Genomic DNA, 18,313 nt, shown 5'->3' on the forward strand with positions numbered 1-18,313 from the left:
ATTATTTAATGTCACATACAAGTACAGATAATGCTTATTTTGTTTTACGTTACTGTGTTGCAAACAAGCAGCCTAATTTCAGAGGTGTAGTTTTTTTGTGCGGGAAAGTATCATAGTTGTCTGCAGGACATTCTCAAAATATTGAAGTGACTGTTATTTTGTATATATTGATTGTTGTGTTTTTATTTAGGTCTTAATGTGTGCACATGTAAAAATGTGCCTTTTGAGTGTATATATATACATATTTGCACACATATTTTTATATTTTATATACATTCGTTTTTATATTTGGGATTGTGGGAAACAGTATTTCGATCTCTCTGTCTGTACACACAAACTGGAAGATTGACAATAAAGTTGACTTTGACTTTGAAGAACATACTCCAAAGTGATTGAAGTAAGTTATGATTTTTTACCTGATATTGACTCAGTCAGGCTTGTCTCAGGCCCAACTAAAATGGGTTTGACTTTAATACTGATTGCAGGAGGTATGTGTTTAATGTTTTACCTCTAACTGGAAAAATTAAATGGCAGTTCACAAGTCAAATCTAGAGCTCCAACTTGAATTCCTTAAAATGCTTTGCTCTGCCTCAATAAGCTGCCTCAACAAACATAAGCTGTATTCCATTTGACACAAAGAAACAAAGACATTTGTACACATTAAATATAAATCATTTTATAATATACAAATTGTACAGATGTCATGAACAATAGGAATGTGGACATACTCAGGATAGCAAAGATAAAGAATACTTTTTCTTCCTTGATAGCAAACACTGCTATGCAAGTGACAACAGCACATGATCAAAGATACTCAACATTCAAGATGGCAGCGAGGTGATAAAAACACATCAGGGACAAAAACCTAAGAATACATTTTCCGGAGGCTGTGAGCAAGCTAAAGTGACAACACAGGGAAAAAAATGACGGCATCCTATTGTATCATGTTCTGTCATTTCTACTTTGCCCATTTCACATCATAGTAGCACACAGGAAATGAACCATTACGTTGTATTTTTTCTTAACAGCGTTACCAAGAACGATTGCACCGGCAGCACTACTGAGGCTCAGAGACAATTATGCTGATAGAAGACAGGAAACTGTATATTACCTTTTATTTTTTATTTTACACAAATGGGCAGAGAGCTGCAAATGTATAAAGTCTAACATTACTCAAAGGTCTCCCTCTTTTCACGGTCGGCTAACTTAACATGGTTCAACATCATTTAACTGATAGAGTGTAAGATCCTGCCTCGCTTTTCTCTCCCTGTCGCCTGTGTTTTTCTTTTTTCCAGGATAAAAAAAAATCACTATTACCCACAGTCCCTGGAGTGTACTCATGTCAGAGGTTAGACTGAGCTGCCACCAATCAGCCCTTATCAGGCAGACAAGGGGCCCTGAAGGCTACAGCCGCAGGTAGGACAGGCGGATACAGGACCGGTTGTAACTTTTGTCAAGGTTACGATCATCCGTGTTTGTGGATGTCCAACCGGAATGTAGTGGGAGTCAAAAACACAGTCATGTCACATGAGATCACCTCGCCGCTTAACTGATTTTCCAAGCCCTGCTCCTCTAGATGAAGTGGAATATGATCTGTCTGTTTTCCCAGAATACCAAAGGGGAATACATGTCACAGTTTTACGATTTAAAATAAAAACAGAAGTCGAGAATACTGATATTAATTCATATCTTTAGAACAGATAGATGACAGTAAAAATGTCTATCTTGACGCAGGGCGAAATGAAGAAATTGATTAAATCTGACAGATTAAGTTGACCAGAATTCACTGGGGATATTTCTAAAATAATGCTATTCATAATGATCTCGACAGCTATCAAAAGGCGTCTTTTGGTATTGCCTTTCATAATTCATTTTTGTCACAATTTGAATGTGACAGCTGAGTCTTATTTGCTCCCCAGCAGCATTGATGCAAGAGGGAGCATACAATATTTTCTTGAATACAATAAGTGCTTATTAAAGCTGAAACAGCCGATAGCTAAAAGCAGCTTGGAGAATTAAGTTAAAAAAAAAAAAAAAATACCACAGAGAATATTATAATATGACTTGATATAATTCAATATTATCAGAGTGGTTATTTGTCATGTGCTCGTGCAAACTCCTGTGTACAGATGTGGACAAATCCATTCTGGCTCACATATGGGCCTTGACTTTGCTGCTATTAGCGATCACGCTCATGGGTCTGGACTCCATCATACTGGAGGGCGAGAGGACAAGGAGCATATGTTTCTGTGGGTCCGCACACGGCAACCCCTTGGTTTTAACACAAACCACAGCCCTCGGGAGGTAGCTCAGAGCGTCAGCCAGAAATACATTTTAGCAAGCTTTAGCGCAACACAAAGCCTACAATAAAATCTCTAGACTCAAAAAAGAACATTCACAATAATAAAAAAAGTTCAAAACATCTTAAAAATAACTCCAAAACATATTACCTTCATATAGACAAACACTTCAAATCTTTTTATCCCCTCACTCTGAATTCCAGTAATAAAATAGGGAACAACGGCTTCAAAATACCAACACTGACTGTAGCAAATCTTTCCTGTTTGACTATAACAAACATATAACACTGAAATCACCATTGTGCCTCTAAAAGACATAGCTAAAAAGCAGATTGTGGGGCATTTACAGTATAGTAATAAGGCTAAGCTGGTCACAGTTTTTATATTCTACTCTACACAAAATCACTTGCCATTTTACATTGAAGAAAATCTCAGCGGCGGGTGGATTTATTGAAGAGAGCACTTATTCAGAGTAATCAATCTTACTTGTGTGTAATTGAAGAGTTTTATCTCCAAAAGGGAGACATTTTTCTTGACCGAAGTATCAACTGTTCTCATAATGACAAAATATCCAAATTATGACAAATATAGTATGTGTGAAGGTGGACAGCAGGTAGTTAAAGTGTGTAATTTCTTTGCAATATTTGATTTTTTTTAACAAAAACTCCTCCCCCTCAGTGCAAATGATTCCCTATGACATCACCGTTAAATCTGAAGGCTATTTGCTTGACATGTTGAGGTGTTTTGCTGTCAATACATCCCCTAATAAGTGACCCCCATTATAAATTCATGATTCCTGACAGATACCCCACTGACAAAATCCATTAGTGAGCTAATGAGAGCTCTGCGCCGTGAACGTCCACACCTTCCTCCCTCCTTTTCACATCACCCCATCCCCTTTTTAAAATGGAAAGCTACACGATGCCATGAAACAGCACATTATGACTTGGTTATTGTCAGAAATTATGTCTGGAAAGAGGTGCTTAAAGAGCTGGGGGTAAAATAATGAAGGAAATCTCAACGGGGAATGTGGAACGCAAACGGCCGTTACTTTAGATGAGCCTATTAATTTCTTTTATTTGACTCTCTTATACTTGGGTTTTTCTATTAGGCTCTCAACGTCTGACTAAATTTCTCTCTCAATCTTCAGTTTTGGTCTCGGTGAACAACAAGGCTGTGCTCTGTCCTGACCAAACATCTTAACCTTGTCTCCCTACTGACAAGAGCTTTTGTTTGTGGCCATTGGCTGGAAATGTAATTTAAAAAATACAACTTTGCCCAGAAATGAATCCTCACTCCTGTACTGTATGTGAAAGCCAACTAGGTGCATCAAAATATGAGTTCTGCCCCCGAGCTGCAAACATTCAGCTGAATTTCACATCCTTATCTGACTCGGCGTTGAATATGGAACATTCTGTATGCAAGGTGAGCTTAGCACACCACACCAAAGAGTGATTATCGGCTCTCTTTGAAGCACTTGACGGCTTTGAGCTTAGCGTAAACAATTATCTCTTCACCCTGCTTTGGATTGCCTTTCGCAACGAATGCCTTTCCCATCACCTCTACCACTGTCTCCTACAAGTTCCCTCCAACAACTTACTCTGCTGCACAGAACTAAGGAACTGGAAATGGTGGTGCAGTATGTGGTCACATGGAGATGCTTTCCTGAGCAGATTTCTTCTCAAACTGTCAGTCCTGTGGATTTGGGAATGTGTGACCTGTCAATTCGGTCTCTTGGATTTTTGAGCTGAATTTTCGTAACTTCCGAAACTACGAAAAAGCTGCTCAGTACATGTACCTCTTGTAACAGGTGCTACCTCTGGGTACAAATATTAGCTTTATCCTTTACTGCCAGAGAACTTTCTCAATCACTGATCTTCTTTAAGTTTATCAAGTTGACCCTTATTATTTTCAATCTTACCCTGTTGCTGTTAAACTACTGAATTTCCCCACGGGGATTAATAAAGGTCCATCTTATCTTATCTTATCTTATCTTATCTTATTAGAAAGGTCGGCATCCAACTCTGTATTTTACATTACAATGAGAATCATGTTTCTTTCCCCACTCACGTGAAGCCCTGATCACACCAGAAAGTGTCTAATTTATCCACATAGCTAGAGGATTGGTGATGTGGGACTATTGGCAGGACTGATTGATAAACTACATATGTTGAGCTAACTGCTAACACGCTGCCGCTAGTCAGTTTCAATAACTCTCCTACCTTTCTTTTCTGTCTGACAGTTTTTTTTCTTCATTTTATTCACTCCAAAACTCTGTTTCCTCAACGTTGAACAGTGTTAGGACAGCTTACTATTGCACAACATTGTGTAAAATGGGTAATACCTAGATCTTTATAGGAATAATACCTAGATTTGTTTCTCTCTTTGACAAACAAACCAACTAAATGTGATTTCATTAAAAGGAAAGACATTTACCTTTTTCAATTTCTGAAGTGACCAGGAATTTAAACAATTTCTCATTCTTCTTTAGTTGCAGGAAAACGTGCCCAAACCGATCAATACATCATTCTAGATATTCACCCCCCGTGTATTGCATTGTCTATACGTCCACTATACTGCACCAACATCTCCTGATATATACATTCAGTATGTGTGGCCATACAGTAGAGCTGATATCTGCTCTGTAGCTACACTATGGCAGGTTGCGGGGAATTGTTTGATAAAGACGGTAGGTTTGGAGAATGATGCAGCGATGGGGATCGAAGCCCCTTTTACATGGATCAGGGACAACACTGTGAACCAGTCCTTAAGATGTAGAAGTTAAGAGGTAGGGTGGGGAAAACCTTGACTTGGACTACTTGGGGCTACTCTGGAGTCTCCTCTGAGCTTTGATTAGTTGGTGTGGCCTTTGAATCCGCCACGATTTCCTTGGCGATGACATCCACGCCTGCTGGTTCTTCTGTCTTATGTTTCATCACAATCTCTTGGCCCTCGTCTTTCTCATCATCCGTCTCCACCCCATTTTCAATCACAACTTCTGCTACGCTCTCATCCACCTTTTCTTTGGTCTCGCTCTGTGTTTCAACAGTCGCAACGATTTCCGTCACTTCCTGGACTTCTCTCTTTTCTAAAGGCTCTCCCTTCTCATTTGATCCCTCCCCATCCAGTGCTATCTTGTCTTCTTCCTCTTCTTCTGTGACGTTTTGTCCTTCTTTGTCTTCTGTCTCTGCTCCTCCATCTTTCTTTTCAAAAGTCTCTATGCTGATTTCAATCCCATCAATCATTTTATCTGCCTCACTCCTCACCTGCCTTTCTTTCGATGTCTCGCTTTCTCTTGCTGCCTCTACATCTGTTGCATTCACTGCTTCCTCCCTACTGTTGTTTTCCTCTTTCTCAACATTTTCTTTGTCATCAAGTATCTTGGGATCCTCTGCATCTTTCTCGGTTTTAGTTTTCTTCTTCTTCTTGTTCTTTGCTGTTTCTTTGATGCAGTTCTTGTTGGACTTGCTTCGGGGCTTGAAGATCAATTTCTGAAACAAACGAAACAATGTTAACGTATGTGACGCATTAGCATGTCAGTGGAATGACTCGCAACTCTTAAAACATGCTTTTGGGCACAAAGCTTAATTAAGAATAGATCAACGTGAAACTAATATTGCACTGGGAAAATGAGCTAATTCAAATGAGTCTCATTGGTGCCGGGAAGGAAATTGAGGCCATTTTTAGGGGAGTTATTACGGGCCCCCAGGCCTTCAATCTGACCAAACAAACCAGATTTATTTTAATGCAATATATCCTCAATTACTTGAACAACTTCTGCAGGGTTCAACACACTGCAGGGACATAGAGTACTGAGATAGACTGCAAAGAAACGGCCAAGAAAATCTTGTTAACGCTAGCAATTCCCTGAGTCTTAAGGCCTATTACATTTGTTTTCGTGATGGCAGTTTAAATTCGGGTCACAGAAAGCATCAACATGGATTCATTTCACAGTGGACAAAAGGTCAGCTTTAGAGGTTATCGTCACTATTCAGTGTCACGAAGAAAGTATTATCAGCTGTTTTTCTCCAAACCACACATCCACTGTTGCTGAGGAGTTCCCAATATCTCAAACAGAACGGGAGTCAGTTTGTTTTATGTATTTGGCAACTTAAAACCAAAACAGCTGTGATATCCAAGGTAGTAAAAGGTGATGTTGGCCTGGGATTTATTTTAAGCATGTGACAGAAAGACTGGTGGGAGACCCTGTATACACATTAGCCAAGAAATACAGAGAGGAATGTGAGGTTGTGTACCTTGGATTCCCTCCTCTTTCGGCCCAAGACGGGTCTCTGCAGAAACACGATCTGTTTGGTGGACAGACTTCCATCACTGAAAGATTAGGACGGAGAGAGAAAGGGAACGTTAAGAGGATATCAGCTGAAAACGTTGGCAATTAGACGCAACATTGTATGTCTTCTTCTTCAAACTTTTACTCTTATTTGTTGAAAAAGATAAAATAAGAAAGGAGATAGAAATTAGCTTTTCCCACGTGCTTTTCCAGAAACAATGTAACAACACTTCATAATTTATGAGATCCTTTGCTTAAAAAATGCTGCAGAAATCCAAGATAAATATGCATACATCATTTGAGTTATAGGCTTGAATCCTAAAATAACACAGATTGATCAACACTCTTTCTGACCTCCATCAAGATAGCCAAATGATGCTGGCAACTGTTCATGCTTCACGCTCTTATCTGACAGTTTAGGATAAGGGCTCACATTTGTGGCCCAACCTCTTCACTGCTGTCATTAGTCAGTGTCATTTCCCCCCTTATGTTTCAGTCTTGCAAGGAAATGGGTTTTTCTCATGCACTGAGGCGTATTTAGAAATTTGCCTGAATGTCTGAGTGCAATTTTTTTAAAACCTTGAACTTCTTAGAACATGTGTTTCTCCTCTTTTCCTCAATTCCCCAAAGATAATCCTCCATCCTATGAACATGTCACATTTCTGTGTTCAGAGGAGGATAATCTGCACAAGTACTCACACTGACAGATTAATTGTGGCAGGAAATGCAGATTCATTTCTGAGCGGGCTTCCTGTCTCTCGAGCTCTCTCTCCTACTCCTCTGTCTGTATCTTTGTCATTCACAACCTCTTTAATATTTCAGTTTACTTTTGCCTCTCTGCTGTTATCTCCTGGGATTTTTGACAGTTTTATTGTTTGTTTCTGCTTCATTCCTTCTATTTATCTCTTGCCATTATTGGACGTGGCTTAAAATGAGATATGTTGTCCTGTGCTGTTATCTGACACAAGTTCAATAACACATGCACACGCCTGCACACACATACTCACAAAAGGTTAGGTGCTGTCTAAAGTTAAGCTGCCAGCTCAGCCCTGCACATGAGGACAGATGGTAGCTTTATGATCGCTGCAGAACCTTAAAAGCCTGCTACAAATCTTCCCTTTCTCAACATCAAATGGACTTGAGACTCCTCTAGCAGAAGGGCTTACTATCTTAACCATCCAAAGCCCACCACAACCTCTTTTTTTTCCATTACCTCCTTCCTTCTACCATTTATCCGTAAGCTATTTTCTAGGCCGTCAAGAATGCTGGACGGGTTCCTTTTCGAACTAAAGCTGAAAGCTAACTGGAGTTCCCGGCAAAAGCCCAAGCCCATTAAGCCAAAGAAGAGTGGATGTCTTAGAAAATTACAGGCCTTTACCAAATCTACTTTTGGATGTCTTTGTCAGCCGCAACATATTACAACATTGAAGCCTTATGGAACAGGAATGGCCTGTGTTTATTTTAAATGACTGTACCTGTTGGCAGCTTCATCTTTAGAGAGAAGTCTACTTTCCCCCTTTGCTGCAAACTGACTCTAGTTTATAATCAAAAACTCTGAAAAATCAAATACTGCGCTCCAAAATGCCAATCGTACTTCAAGAAAGACTCAGAATTTATTTTATAATGTATATGCTCAACCCTGTTATAGTCTAGTACATTTAGATACCTGCAAAAATGACCCAATGTGCCCGAACCTTGTTGTTTCCTTGTTGTATGTTCTGTTGTTCGACAATAAATGTAGAGGAATTCACAGTTACTGTAGTTAATGGCTCTAAAATGTAATTACCATCTTCATTAATTGAATGCGGTGAACAGAAATGCCTGCTCCGAGACAACTACATGAATTAATGTTGTGGAGAGAAGCCGCTGAGCACCAGTTAGCATTAATTTCAGACGTGGCTGAGATCACTGACACTTATCCCCCCCCAGATGAAGTGCCGTCTGCAAACCCCCTCAGACTACAAAAACTGTGCATTTGCAAATTTGCTATTAAAAGAATTGAGGAATCAACAGCACAAAAACAAGTGTAATGAGTTTTGCTAATCTGAAATAGATCATCAACTATTATTTTGGCGCAAAATGTTACGAGGCAGGGAGAGAAATGAGCTCCGTCTTGTACTGTATCTAGGCCGACTCTGATTAATTAGCAATGTTGTGCTGTTGTGTTTTGGCGTTTTGAGAGAAAAGGAAAGTAGAAAAAAATCACAAAGGATGAAAATAGAGAGGTAATTAATCAGCTATGCTATGAAAGAGCAGCAAACATGACCAGCTGAGGTAGGAGCCGAGCTAACAGTATTTGGTCAGTGTACTGATGGAAAGACTGCATGTATACTTTGTCAGTTTGACACAACTATAAATCTACTGTAACAAAATACCAATGAAGATCAATTAGAAAACAAAGGCTTATGATAGGAGTACGTTAAAATGTAATCTTATTATTTTAGCTAGCTAAAACAATCTTTCCCATATTCAATTTTCTTGTCTTCCAAAGTGCAAAATGTTCTGCTGCTCTGAGATTGTGACTCACTAAATAATTGAACAGCATATTACAAAAGCGCTCAGAATTTACAAATGGTCCAATTTGTGCATGATGGCCCTCCTGCGGTCTGAGTCACTATTTACAGCAACGGCCATTGTAACATCCACCATGTTGTTAAATCTGTGAACAAGCTAATATTGTCAGATGTCTTTTTTCTCAACCCTAAATGTGCTTACTAGAGTATTATCTACATGAAACATTTAATAAACAGCTGTTTGTTAATTTGTTTAGTGTAATTTAGATTATTTCTGAGTTAACAAGGTACTTCGGTCTTTTCCTAAGACTGGTTTGATGAGACTTAAGTGTTCTGGAGTGGGATATTTCACTGGTGCGGTACATTATCATTTTATTGAAGAATAAATTGTGTCTTGAAGTAAGGCTCTCCGGGGTGCCTGAAGAACATGCGAAGCCTTTGACCAAAAGCGGATGTACACTCATTTAGCAGGCATGAGTGATGAGTCAGCACAGGCTAAGCTGAGGAACCATTACATTCGAGGCGAGAGATTTTCCACCAACAGTCAGAGCTGCTGCTTTTAAACCTTCACAGCTGATGCTGCTGCTGCTGCTCGGCTCACAGATTAGCCTAAATTGGCACAGATTTAGGTCAATTTCTTCTAGAAGCCATATTTCTTTGAACAAGAACTTGAACAGATAATGTGGATTCATTTCACAGTGGACAAAAGGTCCACTGTGAAATGTTGTTATAGTCTTTTCATAACTAACACCCTTTTTTTTTAATACAGTTCGTAGTGTCTTCTTAAAGAGTTATCTCCCACAAACCAAAAGAAAGTATGTGCATTATTTGTTAACACTGCAGTGATAGAGACATGTTGTATTAGATGTAAAAAAAGCTAAAAAAAAAGGAACTCAGAATTGTCTTGTTTTTAAGCTTGGTGACAATGCACTTTTGGGATCCTCCAGTGGGTTGTTAAATGATTCAGGAGCAGAGCTTGAACATAATAAAACACATTTACGACTTAGGACCTCAGAAAATAAAATGGTAAGATACTTCTACTTAAATTGAGATTCAGATCTCTCACTGCATTCTATTATTGATCTTTATTCCATTTTATCCCTTTTGCATTTTCTTTTTTATTTACATTTAAAAAAATCATATTCACATGTTTCTTTTAAGATTAGATTAGTTTAGATTTAAATGTCATTGTATTGCAGTGCAAGTAACGGGACACAAAAATGCAGTTAGCATCTAATAAGAAGTGCAAGAGAAGCAGTAAAGTGCAGTGTCATATCTGTAAAGTATAGGTGCAATGAGGTTTTTTAAATATACAAGATATAAAAAAAGTCATATACAGTATGAATGCGTATAACTCTATAAACAGTATACATATTGGATACACTGAGAAAGTGTATAGGCAGCATAATATAGTCACTATGGACAGAATAAATATGAAACACTAAAGACACAGTATTGACACTTGAATATGAATAAATATGAGAACGCTATATAAGATATAACCAGTTTGGACAGTTATATAAATAAGATTATCTTAATTAGTCACAGATACAAGAATACAAAGAACATGTGTACATTAGTATTCAGTCCCTAGGAGACACATACATCATCAGCGGCGCAGCTAATTGGTTTAATAAATCACATGATTAGCTAAATGGAGATCAGCCGTGTGTTCTGAATACTTTTTACTATTAAATTAGAAAAAGGTAAAGCAAAGGCTTGTGGTGGATGTCAGAGCAGTTTCTTCTGGTTTCCAACAGGGGTCGTTAGAGGTCATAGATTACCTAATGTCCCTTTAATCAGTCCGATAAGTGTCATTACCTGTTGGTCTTGATTACAGGAGTTGGCAGCACACAGGTGAGCCTCCATCCATACGTAGCCAGGGACTGTAGCAGAGGAACATAATCTGCCTTCACCTGCAAACCCTGTGGAGAAAAACATGTCCTTTACAACCCGCAATCAACCAAAACAACTTGAAACCTGTTCATAATCCACACTCTTATCCCTTTAAACACCACGTATGCTGCACAATGAACAGTACGTATGCATTTTATGTAGCAGAGTGCATTCGCTGCTCTGATTACAGCTGTGATGCAACAAGGTAAGAGATGTAATCAGGCACTGTCAGCTTCACTTTAAATCTCAGTTAAAAAAAACCTTTCCCCTCTCAGATATGATTGCTTTAATACTATGAATGTGTGCAGATGGAGAGGTTATTTTCTAAAGCAATGTACACAGGAAAGATTAAAAACGGAGTTATAAATCAACTGCTGCCGAAACTCCCTTGTTGCCATGACTCTACACGGCAGCCATCTCTATTCATGACAGGCATTTGTCAGCACAGTAAGTCCTTGAGCAAATAGACTGCTCATGTGAAACTGCTCATTTTGTGGTAAACATTTAAAAGCGTTGAATCAAGAAGGGACGAAACACAAACATGAATATGCTTATTTTGACTTAGGGACAATGAGCCTGTTAGCAGTTCAAACTGAAATACACAGATGAATTAGAGAACACACACACACAAACACACACCCACAAACACACACCCAGGAAGTGTGCATGTGGTTTGACATTCTCGTGTAATGCACCTGCCGAAAATGAGAAACCGCAACGCGTGTCAGTCAGATTGCACGCATACAAACACATATGCACTCGCGCACGCACGCACGCACGCACGCACGCACGCACGCACGCAGAACTTCCAGTTAATAAAAGACTTCGCTCGAGGGGAAGGCTCAATGTTCTCCAGAACATTCCCTGAACCTATGGACTGTGCGAAATAAAAGTCGTTTGAAAGAGTGAAATAAAAGTCTCACCATTCGGGCCGTTACCTTTTTTACATAAATTCTAGACCGTTTCCTTATGGTGTGCAGTTTGAGTACTGATATGAGTCAGAAAGGCAGTGAACGTGAACACAGAACTTCACAGAGTCTATTCATATTGCACTGATCAACTGTACAAGAACAGAGAATTGAGAATACATCAAACCTACACATGCTACATTAGCCTTCACTGTACTGTGAACTGTGAAAATGTAGTCTAATTAAAGCGTCACCAGGCGAGGTGTTCATGTGAATATACTGTACACCCGCTTTTATTAGCGTCTTTCACAGTTTCCTTTTGTCCCTGAAGGAGCCACACCACAGAGTCGAGAAAATCAGGTGACGCATAAAGACTTCAGTGAAATACAAAAGCAAAGCAGGACCATAACCTCTTTTTCTTTCTTTGTGTAGAAAACATAAAAGCCCCGAAAAGCTATTGTTGTGATAACCAGGCTGTTTGCTTGTGTGTTTAGTACTCATCTTACCAGTACTGTAGAAAAGGTTTCATTGTACATTTCTCCATGCTCTAGTAACAACTGAACATAGGTAATAGCTTTCTTAAAGAAAACTTTTCTGTATGAATTGTATTTCGTAGATGTTGGTAAACCACAATTACAAAAGCATCTACTATGACAGCTATACTAATACACTACTGCTACTAATTCTACAAGTCATATTGCTTCTACCACTGTGTCCATAACTAAATGTTTATTTAACTATTACTACAGTCAGCGCAACTTACAGTATACATAACTAAATCTTCCTACCCTCGATTACAACTGTCACTATCATTACCACGAATAGAGCAACTGCTTCTATTGCTACTACCTATATTTTATAATAATTTTAGAGCCGCAAAGATTAATCCATTAGTTGTCAAACAAAAATCCCTGATTCCTTTAATCTGAATATTTATCATAGTTGTGTTACTCCTTGGAAGACAGTAGACTTTTATCTTTTGAGTTTTGGACAAAACAACACATCTAAGTACGTATTTTCAGGCTTCGGGAAACACTGATAGACATTTATTATAATAAAAAAACAAATTGGCTAACTGAGAAAAAAAAACAATTGTTGGTCTCGGACCCACTTTCTGCAGTAGTGTCGTAACAAAAACTACTTTTACAACTGCTACCATTTAAATTACTATCACAGGCAATTCTCCTACAAGTAGTACAACTGCATCTACTGCTATCCTTTGAGATCTGACTCCTACTTCTACTGCTATGATGAACACCATGACTACAGTACTATTACCTCTACTAAGTGTGCATTAGGGTCCAGTGGGTGGTCATACAGGGAGAATCAGTGCATTTCTGAGAAAGAGAGACTGATCATCATGCCGTGCTCATTGTCTGCCATTAGACAGACCTCAAGTGAAAACACTTCACCGCACAACGCCTCATTTCTCTTCCACAGATCCTTATTGACCAGGACGACAGAACAGGCACAAACAGACCAGAAGCAGTCGCGTATAACGTTGTAGGTTGCAAAGAGCTAATCGTTAGAATACAAGACACTGCTCCAGACATTATTTACACAAGCATTACTTTGTAAGTTCCTACGGGGAGCGGCGCATCTACATTTTTCTTAGGTTTATGTTGGAACCACTCCCAGAAACAGGCTCTGTTTCAAAGCCTGCCCGGAAAGAAAATTGAGAAATAATTTTTCTGTAATGGCTTGCTGTTCTTTGGAGTAGGTGAGAGATAATCACAGTCCTCAGAGTCTGGCTCTCCTCTCTCCCCGACTTATTATGCAGGGCCACCGCGCTGCATCAGCACTATTGCACCAACCTCTGAGCCTAAAAAACAAAGTAATCTCAGCGCCATCTTTGTCTTTGATGTTATCTGTGTGACTATAAAGAAGGATCGCACGGTAAGAAGAGAGAGTAGAGGTGTAGTGTAACCAGTTCAGGTAAAGCTACTATAAATTGAAACCAGGTTTTTCTGGAGATCACTGATGAACACATTTGTGCCTTGGCTCAGCGAGCTTTAAACACCTTGCTTAAAGGCATCTCAGTAGGAAAAGGAGAAAATGTCAGTGACTTTCACTGTAAGCATTTTCCCTGCTGTTGATGGTAGCTGCAAGTGCTCAGGCAATAACCCACTTCTTATCTTTGAGATGTTGATGCTAAGCCACTCACACTGGTATGGAAATATATTATCCAGTGTTTGCGAAATTGTACCTAAGATAAAGTTTGTTTTTCAGGCCTACGGTGGAGTGGGTGCAGCTGCAGGTCAACTGGAGTTCAGAGTGCATTTAGAGGGTTAGCTTAATAAAAACAGCAGTATATTGTTTTTCTTTAAACCCACTCCACCGACTCTGAAAGGTAGACATAACAAACCATAAATCTGTTTTGCAACGGCTCTGAATAGCCTTGGTTTTGCAGACGACAAGGGTCAACAGATTCTGCAGACACAGCCCTGTAATGATGAAGCAAATACCTTTTTAAAAAAGGGCGTTCAGATTCTGTTCCTGACGGCCTCGCTCAAACTCAAGCGTTGTCACAGCAACAGAAAACCCTTCATTCAATCTTTTTTTAAAGCACTGCAATATAAGTGGGTCTGGCTGTTTCAATAGCGTTTAAAAAATAATAATACTTTAACAATTTCCTAACTGTTTCATCAGACCAGTTCTGTTTAGAATATATACAAGCTTTTTTAGCAAGAAATGATCAATGCCTCCTATTTTGTACTCAAACTAAAGGATGACCATCTTGACCAAACGAGCACAGCACAAGGTTCATTTGGTAACTGTTCTGGAGCTTGCAATCGAACAAAATGGTTTTAATTGTAGGTGTTCAAATTAACCTTTTTATGGGCACCAATAGGACTTCTTGTCCATGTTAGCTGGTAAAACTGTAGCCTGTAAGTTCATTCTTCAACCTTTGAAACAGAATTTGTAGGTGTAAGTGAGAGAAACCCCCCCACACGGTCCAATTCGCAGCTGTTCCAGAGGTGTTCTTTGTTTCACAGGCTCTAAACACACCATACCAATGACAGCTATGCACCATCAAGGGACCTTTTTCCCTGCTTAAAGTTGCATTGCTTCTAAAATATTACAGCAAATAAAGACATGCAAAGTGCATCCGAACTTTAGACTCTTCAAGGTATTAGTTTGCATTTCAGTAAAGACCAAACTATGCAGCCTGATAACACATGATGACGTAGCTCAGAAAACAAAGGCTGGTGATGTTACTGTTGCTGTTATCATGTGCTTTTGCAAGGAGAAGAAACATATTAGTATTTGATGATGGAAACTGATAACTCAAAATGGGGGTTTTTGCGAGAAGACACATTTAAAGAAGCAGCCCAAATTATTTATAAAAACAAAAGGCCCAGAGCTCAATTCTGACAGGGGAGCCCAGAGTGTCTCTCTGCTTCTCTGTTTTCGTTGGCTTTGTTAAATTAGCCTGCCAGCTTGTAAGTTGACTCCTTTAACCACAACCTACTTTAGAGACGAGAGGAACAATAGATTAAGACAAGCCAGTTTCTGTATCACGTTAACCTCAAATCTGCATCCTTTGGTCGTCACCACACCGGCATATTTTTTCTGTCTCTTTAGCCTGGTTCTTATATCAAGCCTTTTACTTATTGATGTTAGGAAGTGATGGAATAGTTAACTCGGATATTTTACTTAGATTAAACCACAAAAACAGCAATCTGATACTCAATTAATAACAAGTTAAGGTGCATTCATATTACCAGCCAAATCATGTAATGGTCACAAGAATATTCTGTCCCCAGATTATTTTTTTTTGGAAAGAAGACCAAACAAACCACATGTGTGTACTTTGCTCGTTTCTAAATTAAATAAATGCCTCAAAGTAATTTAAATGAAACTATCTAAGACATTTAAGAGGGTAAATATCTATTTAAGGTGCACTGCTAATAACCATCTATAATGTCACAAAGACCCCTAACTTGATTTGCTTCTTTGTAATGAGTCACAAGCCAAAAGATAACTGTACACTATTATTTCACAGGTTTTTGTAATGTAAAATATTGTCAGGGAAGTTTAAAGTAGGAGCATAAATTAAAAATACTCAAAGTTTTACTAACCTAGAGTAATTGTAGATGGACTAAGTTACTTTCCAGCACTGCTTAGCCTCTGTTCTGTCGCAAACATGTTATTATTTGTTCCTAAAACCCTACTACCTTACTACGAAAACACCCTTACAAACCAAAGCCACTTCCTCCCCCCCGGATCTATCAGCCCTATCGTCACATTGTCTGACAGAGCGGGCGTGATCTCTCACTTGCACGGACAGTGCAAATTGCTCTCCTATCTAGGTCACCTCTCCTCTCACCTCAGTAGAGAAGATAGAGATATCATGGACAGGCGATGCACTCTCTGCACCACAAGCAGGCCACAGCATGCACAGAGCACATAAGAAAAAATATACTGTACGTTATGAATTAATGCACGCTTGATGTCAGTTACAAAAAAACTTCCTGTGTTCTCTGCATCAACCACTGAAGTGAGTCTGGTGAAGCCAGAGAAAGACACTCCGTACCAGCCAGGTGGCTTTTGTGTGAACGTGATTTCAACACGGGAGTTGTTGACGTGTGTGTGACGGAGCGGAGGTGTCCTTGTATGTGTTTTTAAACTATTTCTTCAAAGCCTCCTCCCTGCCGTAACAATGCTGAGATGTGAGGCCTTAATCCCATTTCTTTAGTTTGTGGTCGACTGTGACGTGCCGCTCTTCAAAGCCGCGGCTGCAAGTGAATTCTGGGAATGAGTGACAACAATGTCAGCGCTGTTAAGCTCCTTTCACTTGCTTTGACTTTGGACTGCCATTTCTTAAATTTGAACTCCTCTGACATTTACCGTACCAGGGTGTCTTTTGGCAGGAGTCGACACACACTCTCTAAACTCTCCTTGCAATTTCTTTGGTTGGTCTTTTGGGTTACGAGTTGTCAAGATCAAGGCGTGAGCAAGCCTGACAGAGCAGAAGTAAATGCTCGAAAAGTTGTAAATGTTGAGAAGCATACATATCTTATTAGTAACCTGCCTTCAGATCATAATCAACTGAAGAGAGAAAGCAGTTAATTCAACTTTAAATCATTTTGTGAGCATAAAACAGAAGTTATTGTTTATATTACTGTACAACGGCGCTAATAATGCCCACAATCAATGCTTTTCTTGTGGTAACCAGGGAGCTTCTTTATGCAAATAATACTTCAATCATTTTGTTGCAGTTATTTTATACATACATATTTATCTATTTATCTATTCAGCCATTATAGGTGCATTGGAAGTGGGTATGTGTGAAGTCTCTTGTCTATGTCTGTGCAGAATCAAACCGCCTTTTTTGCATGACATGTTACATTTTAGTATGATCTTGAGAATTAGAAATACTGCTTGTTGCACAACATTGATTTGTCATAATGGCCCTACCACTGCGTCTGGCAGAGTTCAAGTGGATAATGGTTACCTTTTTACACACAAAATAGGGAAGGTAGAAAAGAGAGGAAGAGAAGCTTCTTAGAAGCATCAGACTCCTCACAGGCGTCAGCTGTGCTCAGGTGAATATCAGTTCATCTTTTAATAAAACGCACATGGATGTTTTTGCACCTTTTGCTTTTTGATCTTGATACATAAAAACTGAAACAAAACACCCTCCTGCTAATGCACGTTGTCCCTCCTGATAAATAAAGTATCCTGCAGCAGCAGCAGCACATGGCAAACACACATATTAAGACCAACCCTACAGTAGCTGAGGTCTGAAGGAGGACATGTTTTGTTTGTTTATTACTCCTTTTCAAAGTCTGCCATAGGAAAGAGGGCTCTCAGTACATTAGTTTCACGGCAGCTCCTGTATTGATTTCCCCACAGGACACGAGAGATATGAAGCTGGTCCTAATTGCCGTTTCATAGCAGAGACCCTCGATGAGTTATTCATTTGGAGCACTTCACCACCATCCATATGGTTTCTCCTATTCAGGTCTTCAGATTTTTTCAGAGCATCTGTTAAAAATATGATAAAGCTACATGTAATGTCTGTATCGGCTCTTTGACACTGATGGCATTTTTATGCAGAATATATGCAGGCTTTTTACAAATTGAACGTCCTGTACTTAGAGTGTCTCAGTTGCTCGTCATTTTGTTGTTTTTGTGCTGTTTGTCTTCAGGCTGTGCTCTGCTGTCGTTTAGTAGAAATCATTTACATAGAACTTGCATCTTAGTTTGTCAGTTTGACACCATTTTTGTAGTTGTTTTTATCTTTCATATTTTCTATGATTGTTTATATATCTCACAGTTTATTTTACTCATTTTACATTTGTTGGCTTTTTATCATTGTACTTGAATACTTTAAAAAATAATGTCCGTCTCCTATCACAGTACAACTAAACAAACAAATTAACTAGTTTCTACGCAATG

At 39.1% G+C, this 18,313-nt stretch overlaps 1 protein-coding gene across 1 annotated transcript in view; it reads right to left on the minus strand.

Annotated features, from left to right (window-relative positions):
- Window positions 1-647: 647 nt before the first annotated feature.
- LOC117500571 (raftlin-like) overlaps window positions 648-18,313 on the minus strand; it is a 90,459-nt gene continuing 72,793 nt past the window's right edge. Inside the window, exons 8-10 of the mRNA XM_034153471.1 lie at window positions 10,926-11,029; window positions 6,557-6,632; window positions 648-5,791 (exon numbers count right to left, since the gene is read on the minus strand). Of these exons, the coding sequence (XP_034009362.1) occupies window positions 5,126-5,791; window positions 6,557-6,632; window positions 10,926-11,029 (846 nt within the window). The 3' untranslated portion in view covers window positions 648-5,125. The remainder of the gene's footprint in view (window positions 5,792-6,556; window positions 6,633-10,925; window positions 11,030-18,313) is intronic.

Source organism: Trematomus bernacchii, unplaced genomic scaffold (assembly GCF_902827165.1).
Source record: "Trematomus bernacchii unplaced genomic scaffold, fTreBer1.1, whole genome shotgun sequence".
Classification (NCBI taxonomy): domain Eukaryota; kingdom Metazoa; phylum Chordata; class Actinopteri; order Perciformes; family Nototheniidae; genus Trematomus; species Trematomus bernacchii.